General features: G+C 36.7%; 1 protein-coding gene across 1 annotated transcript in view; it reads right to left on the bottom strand.

The window, feature by feature from the left end:
- MDGA2 (MAM domain containing glycosylphosphatidylinositol anchor 2) overlaps positions 1-23,528 on the bottom strand; it is a 916,038-nt gene that overhangs the window by 320,346 nt on the left and 572,164 nt on the right. The window contains 1 exon segment of the mRNA XM_062206573.1: positions 23-219. Within this exon segment, the coding sequence (XP_062062557.1) occupies positions 23-219 (197 nt within the window).

Below are 23,528 nucleotides of genomic sequence, written 5' to 3'. Positions count from 1 at the left end.
AATATTATAGCTTAGTTCCTACCTGGGTAAAGAAGGGTTCATAAATCTCAACTCCTTTATCAGACCCTTGCAGTAACACCTCCTGGCCACGTCTCCAGCTGTACCGAACAGGTGGATTGGAATTGGCAACACACCGGAGGAACACTGTTCTCTCATAGTAAAATTGTTCTTTAGCTTCACCTATACTTTGATGAACAGTTACTACTGGGTCATCCAAATCTAAAAGAAATAAAACAGGCAACAGGCAACATTAAGAGTTACATACTTACTTTCAAATATTATACAAATACAAATAACAAAGGTGAACACTGCTGATTCTACTACTCATAGCTAGGCTTTTTTGTTCCCTCACTGTTTATTCAGCTTATCTGCAAGAAATTTCAAGAGGTAAGAAATAAATGTTATTTCCTAAGATATTTTTGTTGAGATGGTAAAAATGACTGTGTATTTCCAACTTCTAATCACAAAAAAGTAGAACTCCGAGAAATCAAAATTCAAAACTCTTAAATTTAAGGGTTTAATAAAAAGAATACAACAGAGAAATTATTGTCTTTACCATGCAGCATGACTGGCTCAGTTCCATAATGTATGGCTCCTACCAATAATTTATAAATGAAATCTTGAAAGATTAAAGAATATTTATAAATTATTTCAATTTTTACAGAAACAAAATGTGCCTATACAGTGAACTGAATTTTATCTTATTCTCTGTAACCAAATATAACCCCAATTATATTTGTTGATATGAAATGTGCAGACAGAAGACAATATTAAAAGGCATTAATATTTCTAATATTGAATACTATAATTAAATGTGTGCCATTTTACACAAATTCTAAAGAGAGATCACAGGTGTAGCATCTCCTGGAAAAATACTAATCCATTAAATCTTGGGGTGTGTGGGTCCTACAGTCATCGTCTTCACTACTCATCTCTACCAGTATAAAGTGAAAGCAGCCAAACACAATGGATAAATGAGTGAATGACAAGTGCTTCTGAGTTTCAGTAAAAGTTTATTTATAAATACAGGCTGAGGGGCCATAGTTGATCACCCCTATGGAGCATACCCAAGGGTCTTACATGAAGGCAAAAAGAAATTAAGAAGTATATTTACCTGAGTGTAACAATGAGCTCTCAGTTCCATGTGCTCATATCAATTTAGTACCATAGATCCCTATGGAATGTGATGCAAACATCTGCTGCATTGCCATAGTTCCACCCATGTTAATTTTATAAGAGGTAAAGCTTACTTAACCTTTGTTATCATTAATATTTCTTTATCAGTAAAATAGTAATAATAATAGTACCATAATAATCAGGCTATTAGAGGATTACATGAACAGTTCATAAGATCCTGGCCATATAAAAAATGCTCAGTAAGTTAGCTATAAATATTATTATTTTTAAAGTCTCACTGAAACTCCCACGGATTCCATGTTATTTCCGTATCTTTATTTTACCATTTCATAATGCACTATCTCTTGTTTTAAATAGGTAGAAAATATCTTTGTCTATTGTCTAAGCCATCAAAGGCTTCTACATGACAAGCACTTTTATGGGAAAGCCTGTAAAGAAACTACAATATTTATATGGACATAAGAATGTTAAAGTTTATGGGCACATTCTGCCCTGAATATTTAAAAGGTGTTCTTCTTCAGAAAAGATTCTTTCTGATGTATTAAAATAATAAAAAGCCAACAAAAGTAGTGAAGAGTTGCCCTATGATATCCAAGAACATAATCTAAAATTTCTCCATTTTTAAAAAAGTTTTTTTCAATGTGAATTGTTTGACAGCCCTACTTTGATTTCTAGTTTTGCAATTCTCTGAGGTTTCTTTCTCTTTTCCAACATTAGAATCTTTTCACAGCTACCTCAAAAGTATAATTTTAGCAGTGTAAATTCACAGAACAAATGCTGCTTTTGGTAAAGTTTAAGGAACTTGCAGTTTAAATTCACTCTATTATTTGCTCAGGGGTATATGCTGTCTGGTTTTAATAAGCTGCAATATTTAGAGTGGCTGGCTTCATTATCATTAAAGAATCAATAGTTTTAAAAAAATCTATAAGATATTCATGTATTTGGTGATTACTCTTTATATAAATCAAATCATACAGAATGTTGACTGAATTCAGCCTTATAACTTTTTTTTATAATTTTTAAGATTTACTTATTTATTTGAAAGACAGAGTTACATAGAGAGAGGAGACGCAGAGAGAGAGAGGTCGTCCATTTGATGGTTCACTCCCCAGTTGGCCGCAAAGGCTGGAGCTGTGCTGATCCGTAGCCAGGAGCCAAGAGCTTCTTCCCAGTCTCCCACATGGGTGCCGAATCCCAAGGACTTGGGCCATCTTCTACTGCTTTCCCAGGCCATAGCAGAGTGCTGGATTGGAAATGGAACAGCCGAGTCTTTAACCGGCTACCATATGGGATGCCAGTGCTTCAGGCCAGGGCATTAACTCACTGCGCCACAGCGCCGGCCCCCCTGCCTTAGTAACTTTTAAAAATGGACTGTGAATCAATAATAAACTACTTTCTTTCTTTTTCTTTCTTTCAAAGTCCAAGTTACAGAGGAGAGATGAGAGAGATCTTCTATCTGCTGATCACCCCCAAGATGGCTGCTATGGTCAGGGGTGGGTCAGTCCGAAGCCAGGAGCCAGCTGCTTCATCTGGGTCTCACATCTGGGTCTCACATCTGGGTGGCAGGGGCCCAAGCATTTAGGTCACCCTCTGCTGCTTTTCCCAGGCCATTGGTAAGGAACTAGATCTGAAGGGAAGCATCCAGGACATGCACTGGTGTCTATATGGGATGCCAGAATCGCAGGCAATAGCTTTACCAACTAGGCCATAATTCTGGCCCAACTATTTCCTTTCTTATTAAAATTGTATTTCCTTTAGGCCATAGGCTCATTTTTAGAAGGCGGGACCCGTATTATGTTATTAAAAAAAAAAACAAAAAAAAAAACAAAGAACAAAAAACTGTGAAGCTAGAAAACCTAAGAACAGAAAATAATTGGATTCTCCTTGAGTTTCAAATAGTTAATAGCTTGGTCTTTCCAACTTCCACTTACTGATGTATCCTCAGCTCTCCTGTTATTGTTGGCCATGTCAACAGGCTCAAGCAAGAATAGAACAACCTGAACCATCATTTAAATATGCTCTTCCCTGATTTGGATGCATTCCAAGGCATTGGTCTCAGAATCTAACCCCACGACCCCGGCTGGCTGAACATTCTCTTGACTGAATTATATGTTGGATTCACTCATGTGTAGGAATTTCTGCTTCCCAAAATTGCTGATGACTTCTTTATTTTAAAACATGACAAAACAAACATTGTTTTAGACAACTCAAATACAGGAATGCCTACAAATATATGTTACAGGATATTATTTGTGTAACTATATGTACACATTAATTATATATATAATATACAGTTTAAGTAAACCATACATTGTAACATTTAAAGATGTTCTGATATTTAAATACATATGTGCTATGTATTACTAAATCTATGCTGGGCACGTACATTTGTCTTAGGTCAGTCTTCAGAGAAAACAAACTCTGAAGACAGAAATGTGTGTGCAGCAACAGTGTTGCGATTTACCTTCCAGAATAACATGTATGGAAGGCGGAAGATGTGGGGTTGGACATGGGTTGGACATGAATCATAGGACAGTAGCAACAAAGGTTTTTCAAGCTCTGGAGAAGTTCTGAAATTGACATGTCACTCAGAGCTGCACTGCCCTAAGCCTTTATACACCTATGGCCCTCCCCATTAACCAGTCATTCAGTTGTACTGCTCTTCACAGGTCAAATGAGTGGGAAGGTCCATTGTGTTTGGCTTGGGAAATTTTCTACAGAGGGGCTCAGTGGATAGCCAACGGCTGCTACTCTCAGGAGCTGCAGAAGTGATAGGCCAGTCCTGAGAAGGATCTAGCTGGAACATCCACTCAGATAAACTTCTACATGTGATAATTCTATCTGGGAAAATCTACTTTGGGATTCCGGTTAGTCTGCTTTCTTGGAGTAAAATTTTAAAATGAACTATGGTGAAATAATATTCATAATCTATTATTACCACTCTAGATTCCTCTCACCAATGGTCAGTTCCTTTTTTGGTGTAGATAGTTTATCTAGTAGGGTTACCAGCGTTTTGTCACTGAGCGCTCTTGGTCACCACACCCTTCTCAGACCAAGACTGATGCCCTTACTTGGTTAACACCAAAATTGAGCAGGGAATCCAAAAAGGGACTCAGAGGATACAAATATGTATATCAAACATATTCTTTACTAACTTGTGAGGTAGTAACAGCTTACATTCAGCAGATCATACAAACTAATTGCTCCTGCTAGGATGGCAACTCTTCTTATCTGCCCTTCCAGACACAAGGACCTTAAATTAACTGAGAAGCAGAAATGGCTTAAAGATTAATGGGGTTCTTTCTGTATCACTTAATAGACGTGTTTTCCTTTTCTCGGAACTTGAACATCTGAACTGGCAGAGTACAGAGTTGCGGGAAAGGATACAGATTTCCCCAAGTTGAGTCATTGGATGTGATAGTAATAAGTGAGGTCATCCCATGGTACTTGGACCTGCATATTCTACAAGAAAAAAATGATATAATAATGGTCATTTATCTAAGATTCAGCAGCATCCTACAGGACAGTACCCCTTCCTTCCAAGATATTATCTCCATAAGACCCAGCTGCCCTTTCGAAAATGCCATTTTATCTCTAGTAAGCTGGCATTTTTAGGCGACACTGTCTAGGTTTGAGTAGATAATCCCATAGTAATATGCCCATTTCATAATCTGAGATATTCATGTGGAACTGCATCCTATTTGTGATGTTTCTCAAATGTTCCAAAGGTCCTCTTTCCATAGTGTAGAGTTATATAAGTAAATAATACACAGAAAGAAGTGAATCACTACCATATATATTGCAGTGGTATTATAGTTTGTTTTGTTTGTTGCTTGGTTGGTGATTCAATCACCCATTCAATCAATGAGTTCAAAGACTATGAACCATCTCAGGATCATATATTGGGCACACAGTCATGACATGTTATAAAATGGCAATATTTATCATCTTGATAATTCATCTTTGATTAATTTTAGTTGAGTAGACTGTATTGTCTATTCAATCTTTTTTCCCTAGGCATGCTGTGTTCTGTTAACCATCTTGATGGCTTTCTGTGAGTCCTGGATACAACTGAACTAGTTGGTCATTAAGATAATTGTGCCAGGACTGCGGCTACAACACAGCAGGTTAAGCCACTGCCTATCTAGCCCATGTCCCAAATAAGAGTGCTAGTTTGAGTCCCAGCTGCTACATTTTCTATCCAGCTTCATGACTATGCTATTATGGAAGCAGTGGCTGATGGTTCAAGTTCTTGGGCCCCTGTTACCCATGTGGGAGACCCATAGGGAGTTCCAAGCTCCTGGATGACCTAGCCCTGGTTGGTGCAAGCATTTGGGAAGTGACTCAGCATATACAACTGAATTCCTCCATCTCACTCTCCATTTCCCTCTTGCTCTCCTCTTTCTCTTCTCCCTGCCTCTCTGTCACTATTTCAAATAAATACATATTTAAAATAAATACGATAACTGTGCCCACCTTACTTTTCACAACTAAGCACCACCATCTAGCCTCAATTATTTTGACCACCTCCCATTCTGATTCCGAGCAGACAGCCCAATAGCATCTCCTGCCATGCAAGTTTGCCTGTGGAGGACAGTCACTCCCAAACTATTCAATGATGCCCGTGTCTCACTTCCGAACTACTGCAGTCAGTAGCTGTCCTTCAAGCCTTTAGAAAGAATAGACTGATCTGATGGACAACACCTGATTAACTTATATTAGCATGCCTACTTCTCTGAGTCTTTTGATCTTTTCTTTTGTAGTAATTCTAGCACTTACTCATTTAGTGGGGATCTCTAAACTAATCCTAGCTGCATTTAGCACTGTTTCATCCTTTTATCACAGAAAAATATTATTACATTCATCAACTCTTATTCTTCAAACTTAATCTTATTTTCTACACCACTTAATTCAGAAGCCTCAGTATCTAGCTCCATATGTATCTCGTAACTCCTAATAAATATTGACTAAGGTCTATAGGTCACCTGAGGCATGATCTTTTTCTTTGCTTTGAGAATCAACACTTCCCTAAGCATATATTAATGTTGCCTATTAGTCTTATATGTTGATTTCATGACCAGGAACAAAAGTGGAGCTATATTCTAAGAAGTTTGCATTGCCCCCAAATAAAAGAAGTTTCTGAATCATCTTCAAACAAGACAGAAGTGCTAGCTTCCAAAGGAGACAAATAGGCCACTTTTGAAACTCCTAAAGGTTTAGAAGAAGAAAGGGTTCAAGGTTTTTAAGTTCATAAACACAGATGAAGCCCAATCCCCAAGTCAGAGTTCCATTTGTTCCAAACTAGGACTCAGACCCTGGTTTAGCTAAGGATACAAGATCTGTTACAATTTTACATAAGCATTGAGCCTTATTCTCAGCTTTTATGACCTCTGATTAAGAACAGAGTCTCTTTATACTTTACTAAAGAGGTCTTCTTATTGTCACACATCACCCTCAAGTAATGATTAGTTATGTTCAGCCTTTCATTATATTTTTCCACAGCCTGAATGGAACCTAGCAGAAGCTAAATGATCCAGTTGTCACATAATTATTACTTTCCCTTGAATTCTCCAAAGGTCTGAAATATTGAACTCAGTGCATTACCTTCCACCAGTACCTTTCTTCATTCACCATGAGTGAAAGTTTTAACAACTGCACCACTCTAGAATTCAAGGGTTGCCTGTGGTCCATTCTTCCATGAGTAATCAAGCCCTTACTCCCATTCAACTAGCTGGGTGATGGGTGATCCACTCCTAGAATTTTGAGAGTCAACTTCCTCAGAATAGGCTCTTTGGAAACATTATTCTTGGGTAAAGACATACATTTAAGAAGACTAGGCAGCAGAAGTTAAACTATGATGCATCCCTACAAAGCCTCCAGCTGATCCAGGCAGAGCTCCAGCCGAGAAGGCCATTCGTGACTGTTCTGCAGGGCTTTCCTGAAAAGGACAATGATCAGTCACTACATTAGGATTTCTCCTACTGTGAAGTCTTGACCTTGCATTAGGTAGCTCTTCTCGACAGAAAACGAATCCATGAGACTGACTCACTTGAGAGTGAACATTTTCCAACATTCTTGGTAAGATTTAGACAGAGCATCTGCTTCACATCATTACCCAAGGACTCTGTGGTCACCTTCTACTATTCTCCTCAGCCTTTACATGTAGTTTATAGCAGGTAAAATCTGTATCATGCCATATGGCCCAGTGATACCATAAATTCACACTGGACTATTTTCTGTTATTGGTGATAATTTTCATGTTTATTGCATCTCTTTAAAATAAATTTTAATTTCATAGGTTAAATGTGTGAAATTCAAACATTTTTGAAATTATACTCACTGAGAATACAAAATGTTCTTTAAAGATCATATGATTTTTATTACTTAAATGTAGCCAAAATATTTATGATGCAATTAAATCTGATTATTTTATTTAAATATTTAAATATTTCCTAAATATATTTTTATATTTAAATTTAATTTAAATATATCCTTAAAGATATTTTAATTATATGACTAATATGTTTTATGCTAAAATACATTTGTAGTGCAAAGGATCTATAGCTTAGTCATGTTTCTATTACCAAAAACCAACATAAAGTCTAAGAAGTCAATAATAATCTAATTAATAGAGATGTTATTAATATAGTCAATGTCAATATTCATCAAGGATAGCCATGCATATCATAGTAATAATATAGGGGGTCATTTTTCCTTTAAATGCATGAATTTTGGCAGCTGGGCAGACTGAAACATGAATTGTACAGTGTGGGTGTGAAAGGGAGGGAAGCTGATGAACCTTGTTTAGATCATGATGAACACCAAGCAGCTATAGCTGCTCCAGTCCCAATGTATGTGAGATGGAGCCAGAATGCAAAGCATGATCTGCAAATATAGATTTAGGAGTCATCAGCATGCAGTAGGGGAAAAGAATTCATTCAAGGAGTGTGCAGACTGAAAAAAGCAAAGGACCCAGAACCCCTAGGCAGCATCAAAAGCAGATATAAAAGAAGGAATTCTTTCCAAAAGATGGAGGAAAAAGCAATAGGAGAGATAGAGTCAAAGAATATCAATATTCAATGAAATACATGTTTAAAAGTACTTTCATGACACCAAGCAGTTGGAAAGCAGAATAAATGGAGGGAAAGGACAATAATTTTTTTTTTTTAAAAAAAGGATTTGGAAAGTAATTTTAACTTTGGCAACATTCACGTCATTCGCAACCTTTGCCAGGGTTATGTAGCAGAGCTCTGGAACTAACAATTTTCTGTATTTTAAGGAGGGAAAAGCAGGTAAAAACATGGCATTATTAACGTGTATACTCCATTCAAGAAATGGCTCTGTACATAAAAAGTTGAGGAGCAGCAAGAAGACAACATCAGATTAAAGGAGTCTTGGTTTGTTTTGTTTTACCCTAAGTTGAGAGGTGTACTTTATAGCTCCTAACAGAGAAGAACCAGGTTAATGAAAAAACATAAGGAAAAAAATCACTCTTTGAAATAAGTATGATAATAAATTGCTATTTCAGTGGTGTGATTTTTTTACATGGGTTCTTACAATCAATATTATTTAACATTTCTTTTATTTGTAGTGTATTATTTATCAAGAGGTTTCCATTCAAGCTCCTAGTCTTCTATGGTGAATGAGTTGGAATTATTTTTTACTCCTCCCTATATTTATATCAAAGCACAGATCTCTTTTATCCTTAAAAAAGTAAAAAATTATTTGTTCCATATTAAGTATCCTTTTTAATGTTATTTAAGGTATGCAAATTTAATGTATTTCATTTATACATATTTAGGAATATAGTGATATTTTCTACCTTTACGTGAATCTAGTTCACTAACTTATGGAGAATTTACTTAATCTACTGTGTACATCAATCAGGAGTACACTAGGTGCGCTGCTGCCGGTGCACCATGCTGATCCGATGGCAGGAGCCAGGTGCTTCTCCTGGTCTCCCATGGGGTGCAGGGCCCAAGCACTTGGACCATCCTCCACTGCACTCCCTGGCCACAGCAGAGAGCTGGCCTGGAAGAGGGGCAACCAGGACAGGGCCGGTGCCCCGACCGGGACTAGAACCCGGTGTGCCGGCGCCGCAAGGCGGAGGATTAGCCTATTGAGCCGCGGCGCCGGCCTAATCTATATGCTTATGATTAACCAGTTATTAACTGCACAGGTATAGTTATAAAATAAATAATCAATTAATCTCAAAAATAATCACAGCAGAAAAACGTTTTCCACAAGGATTTATTCCCACCCTTTTGTCCAATTTTTCTTTTTCTTTTTTTCTGTCTTTAATCTCTGAATTAAACCAAATGAATCTGAAAATCCAGATGACAAAGAGACACTAAATACTGTATTGGACTGTCATCTTTCCCTCTGGAAGTCCCAGAACTCAAAAGATCCTTAAGAGAAAACATGCAAATATATTTTCTTAAGAAAAATAGCTACTCAATGCACATGGGGGTACTAAAAGTTATTATTTTCCATTTTATGGGAAAGTTTATATCACTGCTATCAAAGGATGAGCACACATAACAAAAGACCATGCTAACTATATGCATGTATCGACTGTCACAATGGGAATAAAATTAAATTACCTCTAAGTCATATAAGGAAACCAATTAAATCATTGTTAGACCAATCAGTAATGAAGAACAAAGCACTGTATTATAAAAAAAGGATTTTTGAAAGTGATCTATAGCATTTTCTGTAGATACCATTTCAAAAGTATGGCTTTCTTTGATAAATCAATGAGAAATTTTGTGCAAATATCAATGACAAGAAATTTTTCATATAGTCTCCTGGTTCTTCAACTATGACTAATTTTATCTGATAACCCATGAAAGAAAACTAAAAAAATGAATTCTTATAGCCAACTTCTCAAAATGTGACATGTAGATGACTGAGGCTATTTTTAAAATATAGATTCATTCTTCTGGGAATTTTGCTCTTACTCTTCTACTCTTTTTTTTTTTTTGTAAATTACATTTCCATATGAATTTTAAAAAAAATTTTATTTAAGGCATACAAACTTCATGCATTTAATATATACAAACTTAGGAACATAGTGACTCTTCCCATCTTACCCCCCCTCATCTGCACCTCCACCCTTCTTCCTTCTCTCTCTCCTATTCCCACTCTTCATTCTTATAAAGATGCATTTTCAGTTTCCTTTATGACTCATAAGATTAACACAAAAGTAAAGAGTTCAACAAATTGTATGAGAAAAAAACAAACCACTGTTTCTCAACAGTAGAGACAAGGGCTGTAACCAATCACTGAATCTCAAAATGTCAATTTCACTCCTATAGATTACATTTTACATACTTTATTTGCTACCGTAGAACAGGGGAAACATATGCTATTTGTCCTTTGGGGACTGGCTAATTTCACTAAGTATAATGGTTTCCAGTTGTATCCATTTTATTGCAAGAAACGACCTCATTTTTTTATATAAGCACTGAATAGTGTTCCACTGTGTATATGTACCATAATTTTTTACCCATTAATCAGTGGATGGACATCTGGGTTGGTTCCATATCTTAGCTATTGTGAATTGAGCTGCAATGAATATGGGGATACAGATTACTCTTTCATATGCTGATTTTATTTCCCTTGAGAGTATTCCCAGGAGTGGGATTGCTGGCTCATATGGTAGCTCTATTTTCAGCTTTCTGAGGTCTCTCCATACTGTCTTCCACAATGGCTGTACCAGTTTACATTCCCACCAAGGGTAGATTAGGATGCCTTTTTCCCTACAACCTTGCCAATTTATTGTTTGTTGACTTCTGTATTCTACTTTTAAAAACTAGGGTTTTTAAAACAACACATAAGTACGTTTTCTCTTAGTCAATACTATGCAGATGATTCTTTCTGGGGAAAGTGTATTTAAATTTGAAGATGGCCTAGATAAACTTCCCTAGGATTTTCACTTTATCTCCTCTTCTCACTCATTTTCTATCAATTTCCTAAAAAAATGAGGATAAGAGACACGGATATTTGAGATATTTATATGTATACAGAGATAGGACAATGGTATGACAAACACATAATTATAATTTATGCATACATGATATATATAATTATTTATTTGAAGGGCAGGGTGATAGAGAGGGAGAAAGAGGGCAGACACTACTTTTTGTCTTATTTATCTTCTCACATAAAATACCTCATGGAAATCCCTCCAAGATAGAAATCTAAGCCCCTCCTTTTGCTTTATTTTTTAAAAAGATTCATTTTATTTATTTAAAAGGCAGAGTTACAGATAGGTGGGGTGGGGGGTGGGGGGGGAGAGAATATCTTCCATCATCTAGTTCAATCCCCAAGTGGCCACAACAGCTTGGGTTGGACCAGTCCAAAGTCAGGAGCCAGGAGCTTCTTCCAGATCTTTCATGTGGGTGCAGGGGTCCAAGCACTTGGGCCAACTTCCACTGTTTTTCCAGACACATTAGCAGGGAGCTGGATCAAAAGTGGAGCAGCCAGGAAACAAACCAGACCCATATGGGATGCTGGCTCTACAGGCAGTGGCTTTACCCGCTATGCCACAATGCTGCCCCCCAACCCTTTTTAACTTTAAGCAGCTGTACAATATCCCTTAAGTGAATGGATTGAAATTTGTGCATTTTCATATTATGGTCACTGACTTTATTTCTACGATTCTCCTCTACATATATTGATCAGGAATTGTTTCAAAGCATAGGACTTCAAACTGATGACTTTATTGAGATGGGAGAAATTTTTTTAAATAGAAAGCTGGCTCTGGTTGCTCTCCAGGGGGAATGTCCCTTTCACTACAAGCATGTGATTACTACCCTTCTGGCATCTCAGTCATGATAGGTTTTACTGCCCTTCCACATTCTGTGCCATCTGAGTGTATGAAGTGTCAGCTCCTCGCTACCTCAGATTGCACTTCCCTGATACTAGTGAACTCGAGTGTCCTCTTCACTGGGATCTTCCAGGCTTTTGTTTCCTAGCTGCTGCATTGTATCTTTAGCTATTTTTCACTTGGATTAGGTGCATTTTTCTTTAACAGATCCTTAAAAAAAATCTTTGTGCACTATATTCTTTTCATTATTGTTTATTAATTGTATTCATCTTTTGCACAATCAAAATAACTTAAATTTTATAGAATGAAATATGACTGTCTCTTTTTTGGATGGCTTTGGTTGATATGGAAATAAAGTTTGGGAAGTTTCCCCTCAGGTTGTACATGAATTTTTCGCTCTATCTAGAACTGAATTTTCAATGTCCTGTTACTTAGAGGTCTACCATATTTTTTTTTCTGATTACTATGCAGTAGCAGTAGTTTTTACAGTGAACTGACTCCCAAGTTCTCTGCCACAATGATTTATATTCTAACTTTATCATATCTCATAGAAATTAGGAGCTATTTCCTGGTTTATTTTCTATGTTATTTGTCTATCCCTCTGCAAAATCACATTACTGTGATATGTAAAAATTTTATCCTCTTAATTCTATTGGGACAGCTTATCCCTATTCTAGTCTCATGCTTTGTTCAAGTTTATACCATTTGGGTTAATACTGTGCTTTGGTCTTGAGATAAATATCCAGATTAGTTTATTTTTATTCAGATTTTGAAAGAGTTATACACAAACCTAAGCCTCTTTGAATTATTCATTGAGATCAAACTTGTATAGTATTTTTAATTTTAGCTAAGATAAAATACAAAAACTCATCTGGCCTGATGCCATCAACAAAGACAGATATCTGATCATATTTCTAATTTTATCCAAAGCAGTGTATTTTCTACTTGATACTGCTCATTGTGCAGTATTTAGTATTCTTCATTAGACATCACACATTTCCATGAGACATATGAAGTACCTCAATTTGTGATCTTACTTATGATGTTTCATTTTTAATTTTTAAAAATTTATTTTCATTGTATTTCATAGGCAGAGATACAGATTTTCCTTCTGCTTGTTTACTCCCCAAGTGCCCCCATCAGCTGGAGTTAGGGCAAGACCAAAGCTACAAACCCAGAACTCAATCCAAGTCTCTCAAATGAATGGTAGGGACCACAACCTTTGAGCTATCACTGGCTGCCTTCCAGGGTGTGTGTTACAACGAAGCCAGAAGCAGAAGCAGAACCAGGACTCAAACCCAGGCACCTGATTATGGGATGCAGGCAACTCAAGCGATGTCTTAACGCACTGCACTAACTGGCTACTACTCTCATTGTGTCTCTTCATGCTTCTGAATAAAGCCCTATTTCTGCTTCCTTTATTTTCTTTTAAACTGGAATTACAAGAAGTTCATTAATTTTGGGGGGCCTTTTTAAATAAGTAGATTTGGGAATCCAAGACAGCTAAACAGGATATAGCCATACTAACTCAAGTTGCTCTGAAATCTGAAAAGGACAAAGGAAGGATCTAAGTTTCCATGGGTCCAACTGAAAGAAAATCAGATAAGTGAAAAACAAAACAAAACAACAACAACAAAAAAAAAAAACAAGGAAGACTTTGTGACAGAGGAGAGAAAACAGAAACTGTTGCAGCAGGCCTCCCTAGCTGTGAACAGCCATCCTAACATATTAACAAGTCAAGGTAGGAAAAAACTGCCACCTGCCCGGCCACTCGCAGTTTTATCTGAGAGGGAATACCACAGTCACCCACTGACTTTTACTTCAGCCTGGAGAGCTGACTGGGGCCTGAGCAATGCTGGGCTTAGAGCAGGGAAGCCACCCTGTTATCCTTTCCTCCCCTCCACCGCCAGCACAGAGCACCATCCTCAGCAGCGAAAAGCCACAAGGAACACCTCTCTTCTGCTCCTACCAGCATCACAGTCAGGGTCAGGGCAACGTGTAGGGTAAAGGACAGATCCCTTGCATTCTAGAACTGTAGGAGTTTTGGGGCATTAGCTTCAGAGCTATGCTCACAAACTCTACGTGAACCAGGGGGATTCACCTACTCTTCTGAGGGCTAACACGAGAAGAAGCCAATAAAAACAAGTTTCCACCTTGGGAGATCTGAGCAATAACCCACTATATCCTCCAACACCAGGACTGTAACAATTCATTCTAGATTTCTTGGTGTCACTGGAATCTACCTGGTGGACATAAGGAAGAACCACCTGCATTCCACATCTCTAGATTCATAAAATCTCTTGCATGCCTGTGGTCACCCTGTAGGATCAGAACAGGGCTCACTTAACATCCTCTAGCCCTATGACTAGGACTATTGGTGTTATATGCCACAGCACCAGCTGGACTCTCCTAGCAGGACCTGAGGAAGGGCCCATCTGTATCACACAATCCTAAAGCCACAGCAATTGGTGCCATAAGCCCCAACATCACTCAGGCTTGCCAGTATCACATTCACCAAGAGACTGACACCAAACCTGCTGTGGACCAAAGACACACCAAAAAAAACCAAACAAACAAAAAAACACAAACCTTTATTCATCTCAAAGCCACACTTTCTATCCCTACAAACTGCAGCAAACTAGACTACAATGTCGCTTATAGACACAGATGATATTGATTAAGACAAAAGAAATCACCCAAAGACTACACTCCTGGGCTTACTTAGAACCAAAGCCAAAGCAACAACCCAAGTGATACCTGGCATTCCAACTAAACCATAAACTCTTTTTACAATAAAACCTAACCCATAAAGAAGAAGGGACGGTTACACCAGATGCACAGAAGTCAACATGGAGACATGAAGCAAGGTAGCATGACAACTCCAGAAGAACACAACAATCTTCCAGAATTAGATCCTAACCTGAAGGAAAACTATGAAATGATAGATACAGAATTCAAAATAATGATTGTAAGGAAACCCAGTGAAATGCAAGAGAATACAGACAGGTTAAAGAAATGAGAAAATCAATGAGTGACATGAATGAAAAGATGACTAAGGAGACAGAATTTAAGAACCAAATAGAAATTATGGAGATGAAATATTCAGTCAGTGAAATAAGAAATACTATTGAGAGCCTTAATGGCAGAACAGACCAAGTGGAAGAAAGGATTTCTGACTTTGAGGACAAGAATTTTCAAATAACTCAATCGTACAAAAAAAAGAGAGAGAGAAAAGAATTAAAAAGAATGAAGAAAGTCTTTGCACAATATGGGATACCATTAAACGACCAAATACTAGTATTACAGATATTCCTGTAAGAGAAGAAAATTAAAGAATCCCAAAACAGTAAGAGACAAGATTCAAGTTACATAAAAATAAACATCGGACTTCACAGCAGAAACGCTACAGGCCAGAAGAGAGTGGGATGATACATTCATGAACTTAAAAGAAAAAAAAAACTTCCAACCAAAATATTATATTCAGTGAAGCTTAAAAATGAAGTAGAAATAAACTATTTTCTAGATAAACAAAAACTGAGAGCATTTACCATCACCACACCAGCCTTACAAGCGATTCTGAAGGGTGTCCTATATTAGAAGTAAACATGAAAACACCAGACACCAAATTCACTAACAGAGCATGTAGAATCATTATCTAATCAACAAAATGACAGGTCTTATTTTTTATCTATTTAAATGGACTAAATTAACCAACAAAATGACTTAGGGTGGCTGAATGGATAAAAAACCAGGACCTTACAAATGCTGCCTACAAGAAACTCACTTTACAAAGATACACACATACTGAAAGTGAAGGATTGGAAAATGATACACCAGGCAAATGGAAATCTGAAGTGAGCAGAGGTAGCTATCCTCATATCATATAAAACAGACTTTAAATAAAAAACTGTAAGAGATGAAGAAGAAATTTGTATTTTACAAGAAATTTGTATTCAGCAAGAAGACATAAGAATCCAGATTCAATGCATCCAATAAAGGACCACTCAGATATATACAGCAAACATTATTAGCTTTAGAAGGAGAGATAGACTCTAATACTGTATTAGTTGGTGATTTCAATACTCTACTCTCGTCAATGAACAGGTCATCCAACAGAAAGTCAGTAAAAATACTTTGGAGTTGAAATGTACTATCAAGCAAGTGAACCTAACAGACATTTACAGGATATTTCACCCAGAAAACACATTCTTCACATCAGCACATGGAACATTTTCTAGCACAGACCATATATTAGGCCATAAATCAAGTCCTAACTAATTTAAAAAGGCTGAAATCATATCATGTATCTTCTCAGACCATAAAGAAATAAAACTAGAAAAGAACAATAGAATACTCATAGGCCAGCGCCATGGCTCACTAGGCTAATCCTCTGCCTATGGCGCTGGCACCCTGGGTTCTGGTCCCAGTGGGGTGCCGGATTCTGTCCTGATTGCTCCTCTTCCAGTCCAGCTCTCTGCTGTGGCCTGGGAGTGCAGTGGAGGATGGCCCAAGTGCTTGGGCCCTGCACCCACATGGGAGACCAGGAGGAAGCACCTGGCTCCTGGCTTCAGATTGGCGCAACACGCCAGCCGTAGCAGCCATTTGGGGGGTGAACCAATGGAAAAGGAAGACCTTTCTCTCTGTCTAACTCTGCCTGTCCAAAAAAAAAATACTCATAAATACCTGAAAATTAAAAAAAAAAAAAACCAAACATGCTACTGAATAACCAATGGGTAAAGAATAAATTTAAAAGACAATCAAAATTTTTCTTGAAATAAATGAAAATGAAAACACAATATATCAAAACCTGTGGGATACAGCAAAAATAATAGTAATAGGAAAGTTCACAGATTTAAGTGCTCATATTAGAAAAGAGAAATGTCTCAAATTAAAGATCTAATGATACATCTTGAAGACTTAGAAAAGCAAGAACAAAGCGAACCCCAAATGTGCAGGAGGTGAGAATAAGGATCTGAGCAGAAATAAATGAAATTGAAACAAAAAATATAAAAGATCAACAAAACAGTTGGTTTTATGAGAAGGTAAGCAAAATAGATTAACCTCTAGGCAGACTAACAAAGAAATTAAGAGAAACAACTCTAGCTAATAAAATAAGAGATGATAAAGCAGAAATTACAATTGACACCACTGAAATACTTGAAGAACTGTATGCTAAGAAACTGCAAAACCTCAAAGAAATAAATTCCTGGATTCATGTAACCTACTAAGATTAAATCAAGAAGATATAGACAACCTAAACAGACTCATAACAAGCAATGAGATTAAAGCAGTAATCAAAAGTCTTCCATCAAGGAAAAGTCAAGGATCTGACAGCTTTACTACTGAATTCTACAAAATATTCAAAGAGGAGGAAACTCCAATAATCTTCAAACTATTCCAAAATATTGACTGGGATGAAACCCTGCCAAACTCTTTTTATGAGGACAGCATTACTTTGATATCAAAACCAAAGACTCAACACATAAATAAAACTAAAGACCTATGTATTTAATAAAAACAGATGAAAAGATTCTCAACAAAATATTAGCAAATCGAATCCCAAACCACATCCAAAAGATTATACATTATGATCTAGTGAGATTTTTCCCAGAAATGCAAAGGTGATTCAATATACACAACTCAATAAATGTCAAGAATCACATCAATATTTTAAGGACAAAAATCACATGGTCATGTGGAGATATCATTTTATAAGATTCAATACCCCCTCATGATATTCAGAAAAGAATAAATTGTTCAGGAATAAATTTATCCACAAACTGAAAGATACCTACAGTGAAAATTATCAAACATTGATAATCATCAAGGACACAAAATAATGGAAAGATATCAGTATCATTAAAATGTCTGTATTACCTAAGGCAATCTACAGATTCAAAGTAATTTCTATCAAAATACCAATGACATTCTTTACAGAACTGTAAGAAGCAATCCTAAAATTCATATAGAATCACAGAAGACCCAGAGAGACAAAGCTATTCTGAATAAGGAAAATCATGCTGGAGGCATGACACTATCTGACTTCAAACATACTGCAAAGCTATAGTAATTAAAACACCATAGTACTGGCATAAAAACTGACACATAGATCACTTGAACAGAATAGGGATCACAGAAATTAATCCACATATATAAAGCTAACTGATTTTTAACAAAAGTGCTCAGATCACACAGTGGAGTAAGGATAGTGTCTTCAACAAATGGTAATGGCAAAACTGGATGTATGTAGAAGAATGAAATTAGATCCATATCTCAAACCATATACAAAAATCAACTCAGGGTGAGTCAAAGACATAAATCTAAGACCTGAGATTATGGAGTTTTTGGAAGAAAACACAGGGTAAATGTTCTAAGACACTGGTATAGGGAATAACTTCTTGGACAAGACCAGCAAAGCACAGGCAACACATGCAAAACCAAATAAATGGGACTACATCAAATTCAGAAGCTTTTGGACAGCAAAAGAAATGGTCAATAGATGAAGAGAAATCAATAGAATGGGAAAAAATATTTGCAAACCACCTGTATCTGACAAAGGATTAAAATCTCAAATATATGTGAACTTAAACCCGAAAACAAAAACAACTGATCCAGTTGAGAAATGGGCAAAGGACTTCAATAGACAGTTCTCCAAAAAAGAGAAATATGGGGGCTGGAATTGTGGCATAGTGGGTAAAGCTCTGGCTTTAATGCTGGCATCAGCTAAAGTCCTAGCTGCTCCACTTTCAATCCAGCTCCCTGCTGATGGCCTGGGAAAATCAAGATAAGATGGCTCAGTGCTTGGGCCCCTGCTACCCCAGAAGAAGCTCCAGGCTCCTAGCTCTAGCCTGGCACTGCCCTGGCCATTGAGGCCATCTGGGAAGTGAATCAGAGGATGGAAGATGTCTTTCTCTCTCAATCTATCCCCCCTGCCCTCCATTAACTCTGACTTTTGAATAAATAAATAAATCTACAAAGAAGAAGGAAATTCAGTTATCTACAGCAAAATGGACACAAAAGGAGGACATCATGTTGAGTGAAAAAAGCCAGGCCCAGAAAGACAAATACCACATTTTCTCCCTTATATGTGGGAATTAAATTTAAAAAACAAAAAAGAAGAAAGAAAAAAAATAAATATCTGTTTGTATCAGTATTGCTGCAAATACAGCTTTGTAAAACTCTGTTTTATACCTTTGCAAAACAATGGTTGAGAATGTTAAAGTACCATAGTTTCAGTGATCTGGGATTACTTTAAAATTCATTCTATGTGGGTGGAAAAAAAAGAACTAGACTTGCTCAGTAATAATATATCCTGTGATTATTTAATGAGAAAAAATAAAAATAATCAGATTTGGATATGTGTCTTATTTGCCTTTATGCTGTTTTTGTTCTTACTTTACTATCTGTACCTTTCCTGATCCACTTTACTTAATTTTACTTAATTCACTGAATATTAATTTCTACTGTATTTTATTTTGTTTTAATAACAAAGGCATTTAAGTATACATTTACCATTAAATTTGGCATTTATTGTGCTCACAGATTTTATTACAAATTGTCTGTTTAGCTACCTTCTAGTTGGCATTTTTCTCAGGTTTGAAGGTTATCAAGATCTGTTTTCAAGTAGAATGGATTTGATAATTACCTCTTCATTAGTGATTTCTATTATGGTTAGAATTTATGTCCTATAAATCTTTACATTTTACAATTTAAGGTTTTCTATAAATATTTTACCCAAACACATGAATTCTTCTGTGGATGTAACCATAAAGAAGTGAAGTTTTACTGATCCGGGGTGTCAGTGTCTCCATTTCCTCCTCACATCAATAAAGTAAGGTTTTGGGGCCATCTCCATGGACACTCTGACCCTTCCTGCCCTGCATTCCTCACCTGAGCTTAGAGTGCCATTGTATTCTCCTCCTCTTTGCTTCTATTGGCTTAAGGTTTCCCTTACACTCTCACCTTTCAGTTTTAAGAACTGCATTTGGATTCTTCTTTAACACAATGCAAGCTACCTAGTGCTCCCCCAGTAAACACATGCCCCATCTTGGGTTCACTAATCTTCCCTCCAATCTTTCCTAGGGTACACATCTCATACTGTACCACTGAAGATGTCCTCACCGAATTCCAGAAAATCTTTTGTCCTTAAAGTCAGTGAATGGCATGGTCACTGGCTATAAAATTCCTGAGGTGCAGTTTTTTTAAATGATCTGTTTATATTATTCTACTGCCTTCTGACATCTGATATTAAAAAGAAAAAAAATTCATTCAAATCCCCCCCCCTTTTTTTTACCTTTGTCCCTTTTCACTGTGCCATTGACTCTAGAGTCAAGAAGAGTACAGAACACATTTTGAGATAAAATGGTAGATTAAAAACTCAATTATCTCTTAAAGAAATCTTTATGTGAAAATTAGGAATTGTTTTACTGATGTTAAGTAGTTTTGAAATTTTGGAACTAAAACAATGATAGAATACTTAGACAATGTCCAAAAATTGAAAAATAGATAAAAGAAAATATCAGTAAGAAACATTCTTAGTTGAAACTAATTAATATGTAAAAAATAGTAATATGTTCATTATTATTACATGTAGAGTGCATATCTAATTCAATTTCAATTTATTATTAAATATCTCAGGGCTGGTGCTATGGAGTAGCGGGTTAAGCTGCCGCCTCTGGTGCTGGCATCCCATATGGGCTCCGGTTTGAGACCTGGCTACTCTTCTTCCAATCTAGCCCTCTGCTATAGCCTGGGAAAGCTGTAAAATAAGGCCCAAGTCCTTGGGCCCCTGCACCCTCATGGGAGACCTGGAAGAAGCTCCTGGCTCCTAGTTTTGGACTGGGGCAGCTCCAACTGTTGTGGCCAACTGGGGAGTGAACCAGCGAATGGAAGACCTCTCTCTCTCTGCCTCTCCTTCTCTCTGTGTAACTCTGACTTTCAAATAAATAAATAAAGCTTTAAAAAAAGAAAATATCTATTTAATAAATATAACTTTGTGTCCTAGTTATGCTTTCAGTAAAATTATTATACTAATAAAATTAATGTTTGTAATATACACCTAATGTCATGGGACACAAGATCACAATATACAATTTTTTCATTATTTAGCTTTTTCAGGAATTATTTCTGAAAATATGCATATAGATCATGAATTAAATCTCTAATTATCATCAAGTGATTTATGTGAATAAAATTCATGTGGGAACTTTCTGTGTACATTACATGACACATAAATTAACATGAAAATAAACAGAGCAGATAGCATGATTGTTCTCAGGAAGATGCACACACATACTCAATCTCAATGAAAAGGTGCCTCAATTCCACAAGCTTAGACAGAGAGGACAGGTGGATCCAACTCAAAATTGTGTAATGTTTTGGTACAAAATATTTGTAAGATTTCAAGTATTAATGAATAAAGATAATATATTTCCTTAATCATGTTTTATCCTTAAGAGCTATCAGACATAATTATGAAAATACAGTAAAGTATAAAAAACTATGTTACAAAAACATAATCTATGCAAAATGTTTAATAAACTTAGGTGTATTTCCAGCTAACACAAGAATGAATTTCATATAAATCTAAATCTTGAGTGTTTTTTCTTTCTTTTTTTTTTTTTTTTTTTTGTATCTTAGGAAGCTACATTTCTTAGAAGAGGGCTAGGGAAAATTTCCAACCCTTAAGTTTTGCTAATTTTAGGATAGGGTGTTAAAGTTTATCTTTTAATTTCATTTTATATTGATATAAGGAGAACAGATCTCATATATTTCATAGATAAGATGCTAAGAATATAATAATACTCCCCTCCCTTCCTCCCTCCTCCTGTCTCCTTTTTTTTTTTTAACTTTTATTTAATGAATATAAATTTCCAGTATACAGCTTATGGATTACAATGGCTTCCCCTTCCCATAATTTCCCTCCCACCCGCAACCCTCCCCTCTCCCGTTCCCTCTCCCTTTCCATTCACATCAAGATTCATTTTCAATTCTATTTATATACAGAAGATCAATTTAGTATAAATACTTCAACAGTTTGCACCCACATAGAAACACAAAGTGAAACATACTGTTTGAGTACTAGTTATAGCATTAAATCAAAATGTACAGTACATTAAGGACAGAGATCCCACATCAGGAGCAAGCGCACAGTGGCTCCTGTTGTTGACCCAACAAATTGACACTCTAGTTTATGGCGCCAGTAACCACCCTAGGCTGTCGTCATGAGTTGCCAAGGCTATGGAAGCCTTCCAAGTTTACCGACTCTGATCATATTTAGACAAGGTCATAAAAGACAGAGTGAGGATAGTAACCAATGATCCTAAGAGTGGCCTTAACCAGGTCTGAACAATTATACAGCATTAAGTGGGGAAGAGGACCATCAGTACACACAGGTTGGGAGTCGAGCCATTGGTGGTAGAGTAGAGGTTATGATTACAAAGGAATGAGGCCCAAGTGCGCTAGACAGGGTCTAGAACAAAGGACAGAGTCATTATTAGAGGAGCTAAGAAAGGTGCTGTCTAAGCTACAAGTAATTTTTCTGATTGAGAGGCAAATAGAACCTGATAGAAGGGGCTTGATAATAATCTGTTGGGCTTTAGGCCTTGTAAGTTAAGAGGCCCAGACCTATCTATCTCTTCACATGGGGTATATCCTAAGGGAGGTGTGAACCTCCTAGGGGAAGGCACTCTGTTGACTTTCATTACTTGGCTGGCCTGGGAGGAGAGCTGGCCAGGTAGTCTCCTTTCTTTTTAACTTTTGCAATAATATACCTTCAATTTACCTTGTAATCACAGGCTTAATATCCACTATATATAGTGTTCAACAAGTAAAACACTGAAAAACCATTGTGGTTTTTGCTCTTTTTTTGAGTTTCTTATGACATTTTTTTTTATAAATATCCATTCTATCCTTTCTTCCCTCATTAATTCAATTGCAACTTAATCATGATGTTTAGGTCATATTTTAGTCACTAACATCACAATAGAAAGAAAGGAAAGAAAAAGAAGGGAGGGAGAAAGGGAAAGAGAGGGAGGAATAGGGAAACGAGGAAGGGAGAAAAAAGGGACAGTACTTATGTTTCCTTTTGAAGCTTGTATTCTACTGAAGTAAACAAGTATCAGGCAATAAATTATGTAACTAAATATTTACCTTGTTAACAAGTATTTGCTTGTCATTATGATAGATGCTAGCAGGAAAGTATACAATACTATGAGAATGAGTTAAAGGCAAATACATACCAGTCTGTAGCAACAGGGACGATGTCCCTGAGAAAGAGGGTGTCTTATAAAGGTGAATTTGATAGGGGCCAGTTGGAAGAATTTCAGGCAAAGACAAGAGTATGCTGAACCCTTGAAATGGGCCAAGTCTTTATGGATTCCATGAGGTGAAACAAAAGTAACATGGCTGAAGCAATGGCAAAGAAATGGAGAGGACCTGGAGGTGAAACTTGAGAAGTAAACAGAGCTTAGAAGAAACAGGGGCTTGCAGCATTTGGCAATGAGACACCTCTGAATGGTTAAAGCAGGGTGTTACATAAGCAGATTTACTTCTATAAAAG

This window comes from Lepus europaeus, chromosome 11 (genome assembly GCF_033115175.1).
Source record: "Lepus europaeus isolate LE1 chromosome 11, mLepTim1.pri, whole genome shotgun sequence".
In the NCBI taxonomy this organism is placed as follows: domain Eukaryota; kingdom Metazoa; phylum Chordata; class Mammalia; order Lagomorpha; family Leporidae; genus Lepus; species Lepus europaeus.
The sequence above is the reverse complement of the archived record's forward strand: the minus strand, read 5'-3'. Positions and strand labels throughout refer to the sequence as shown.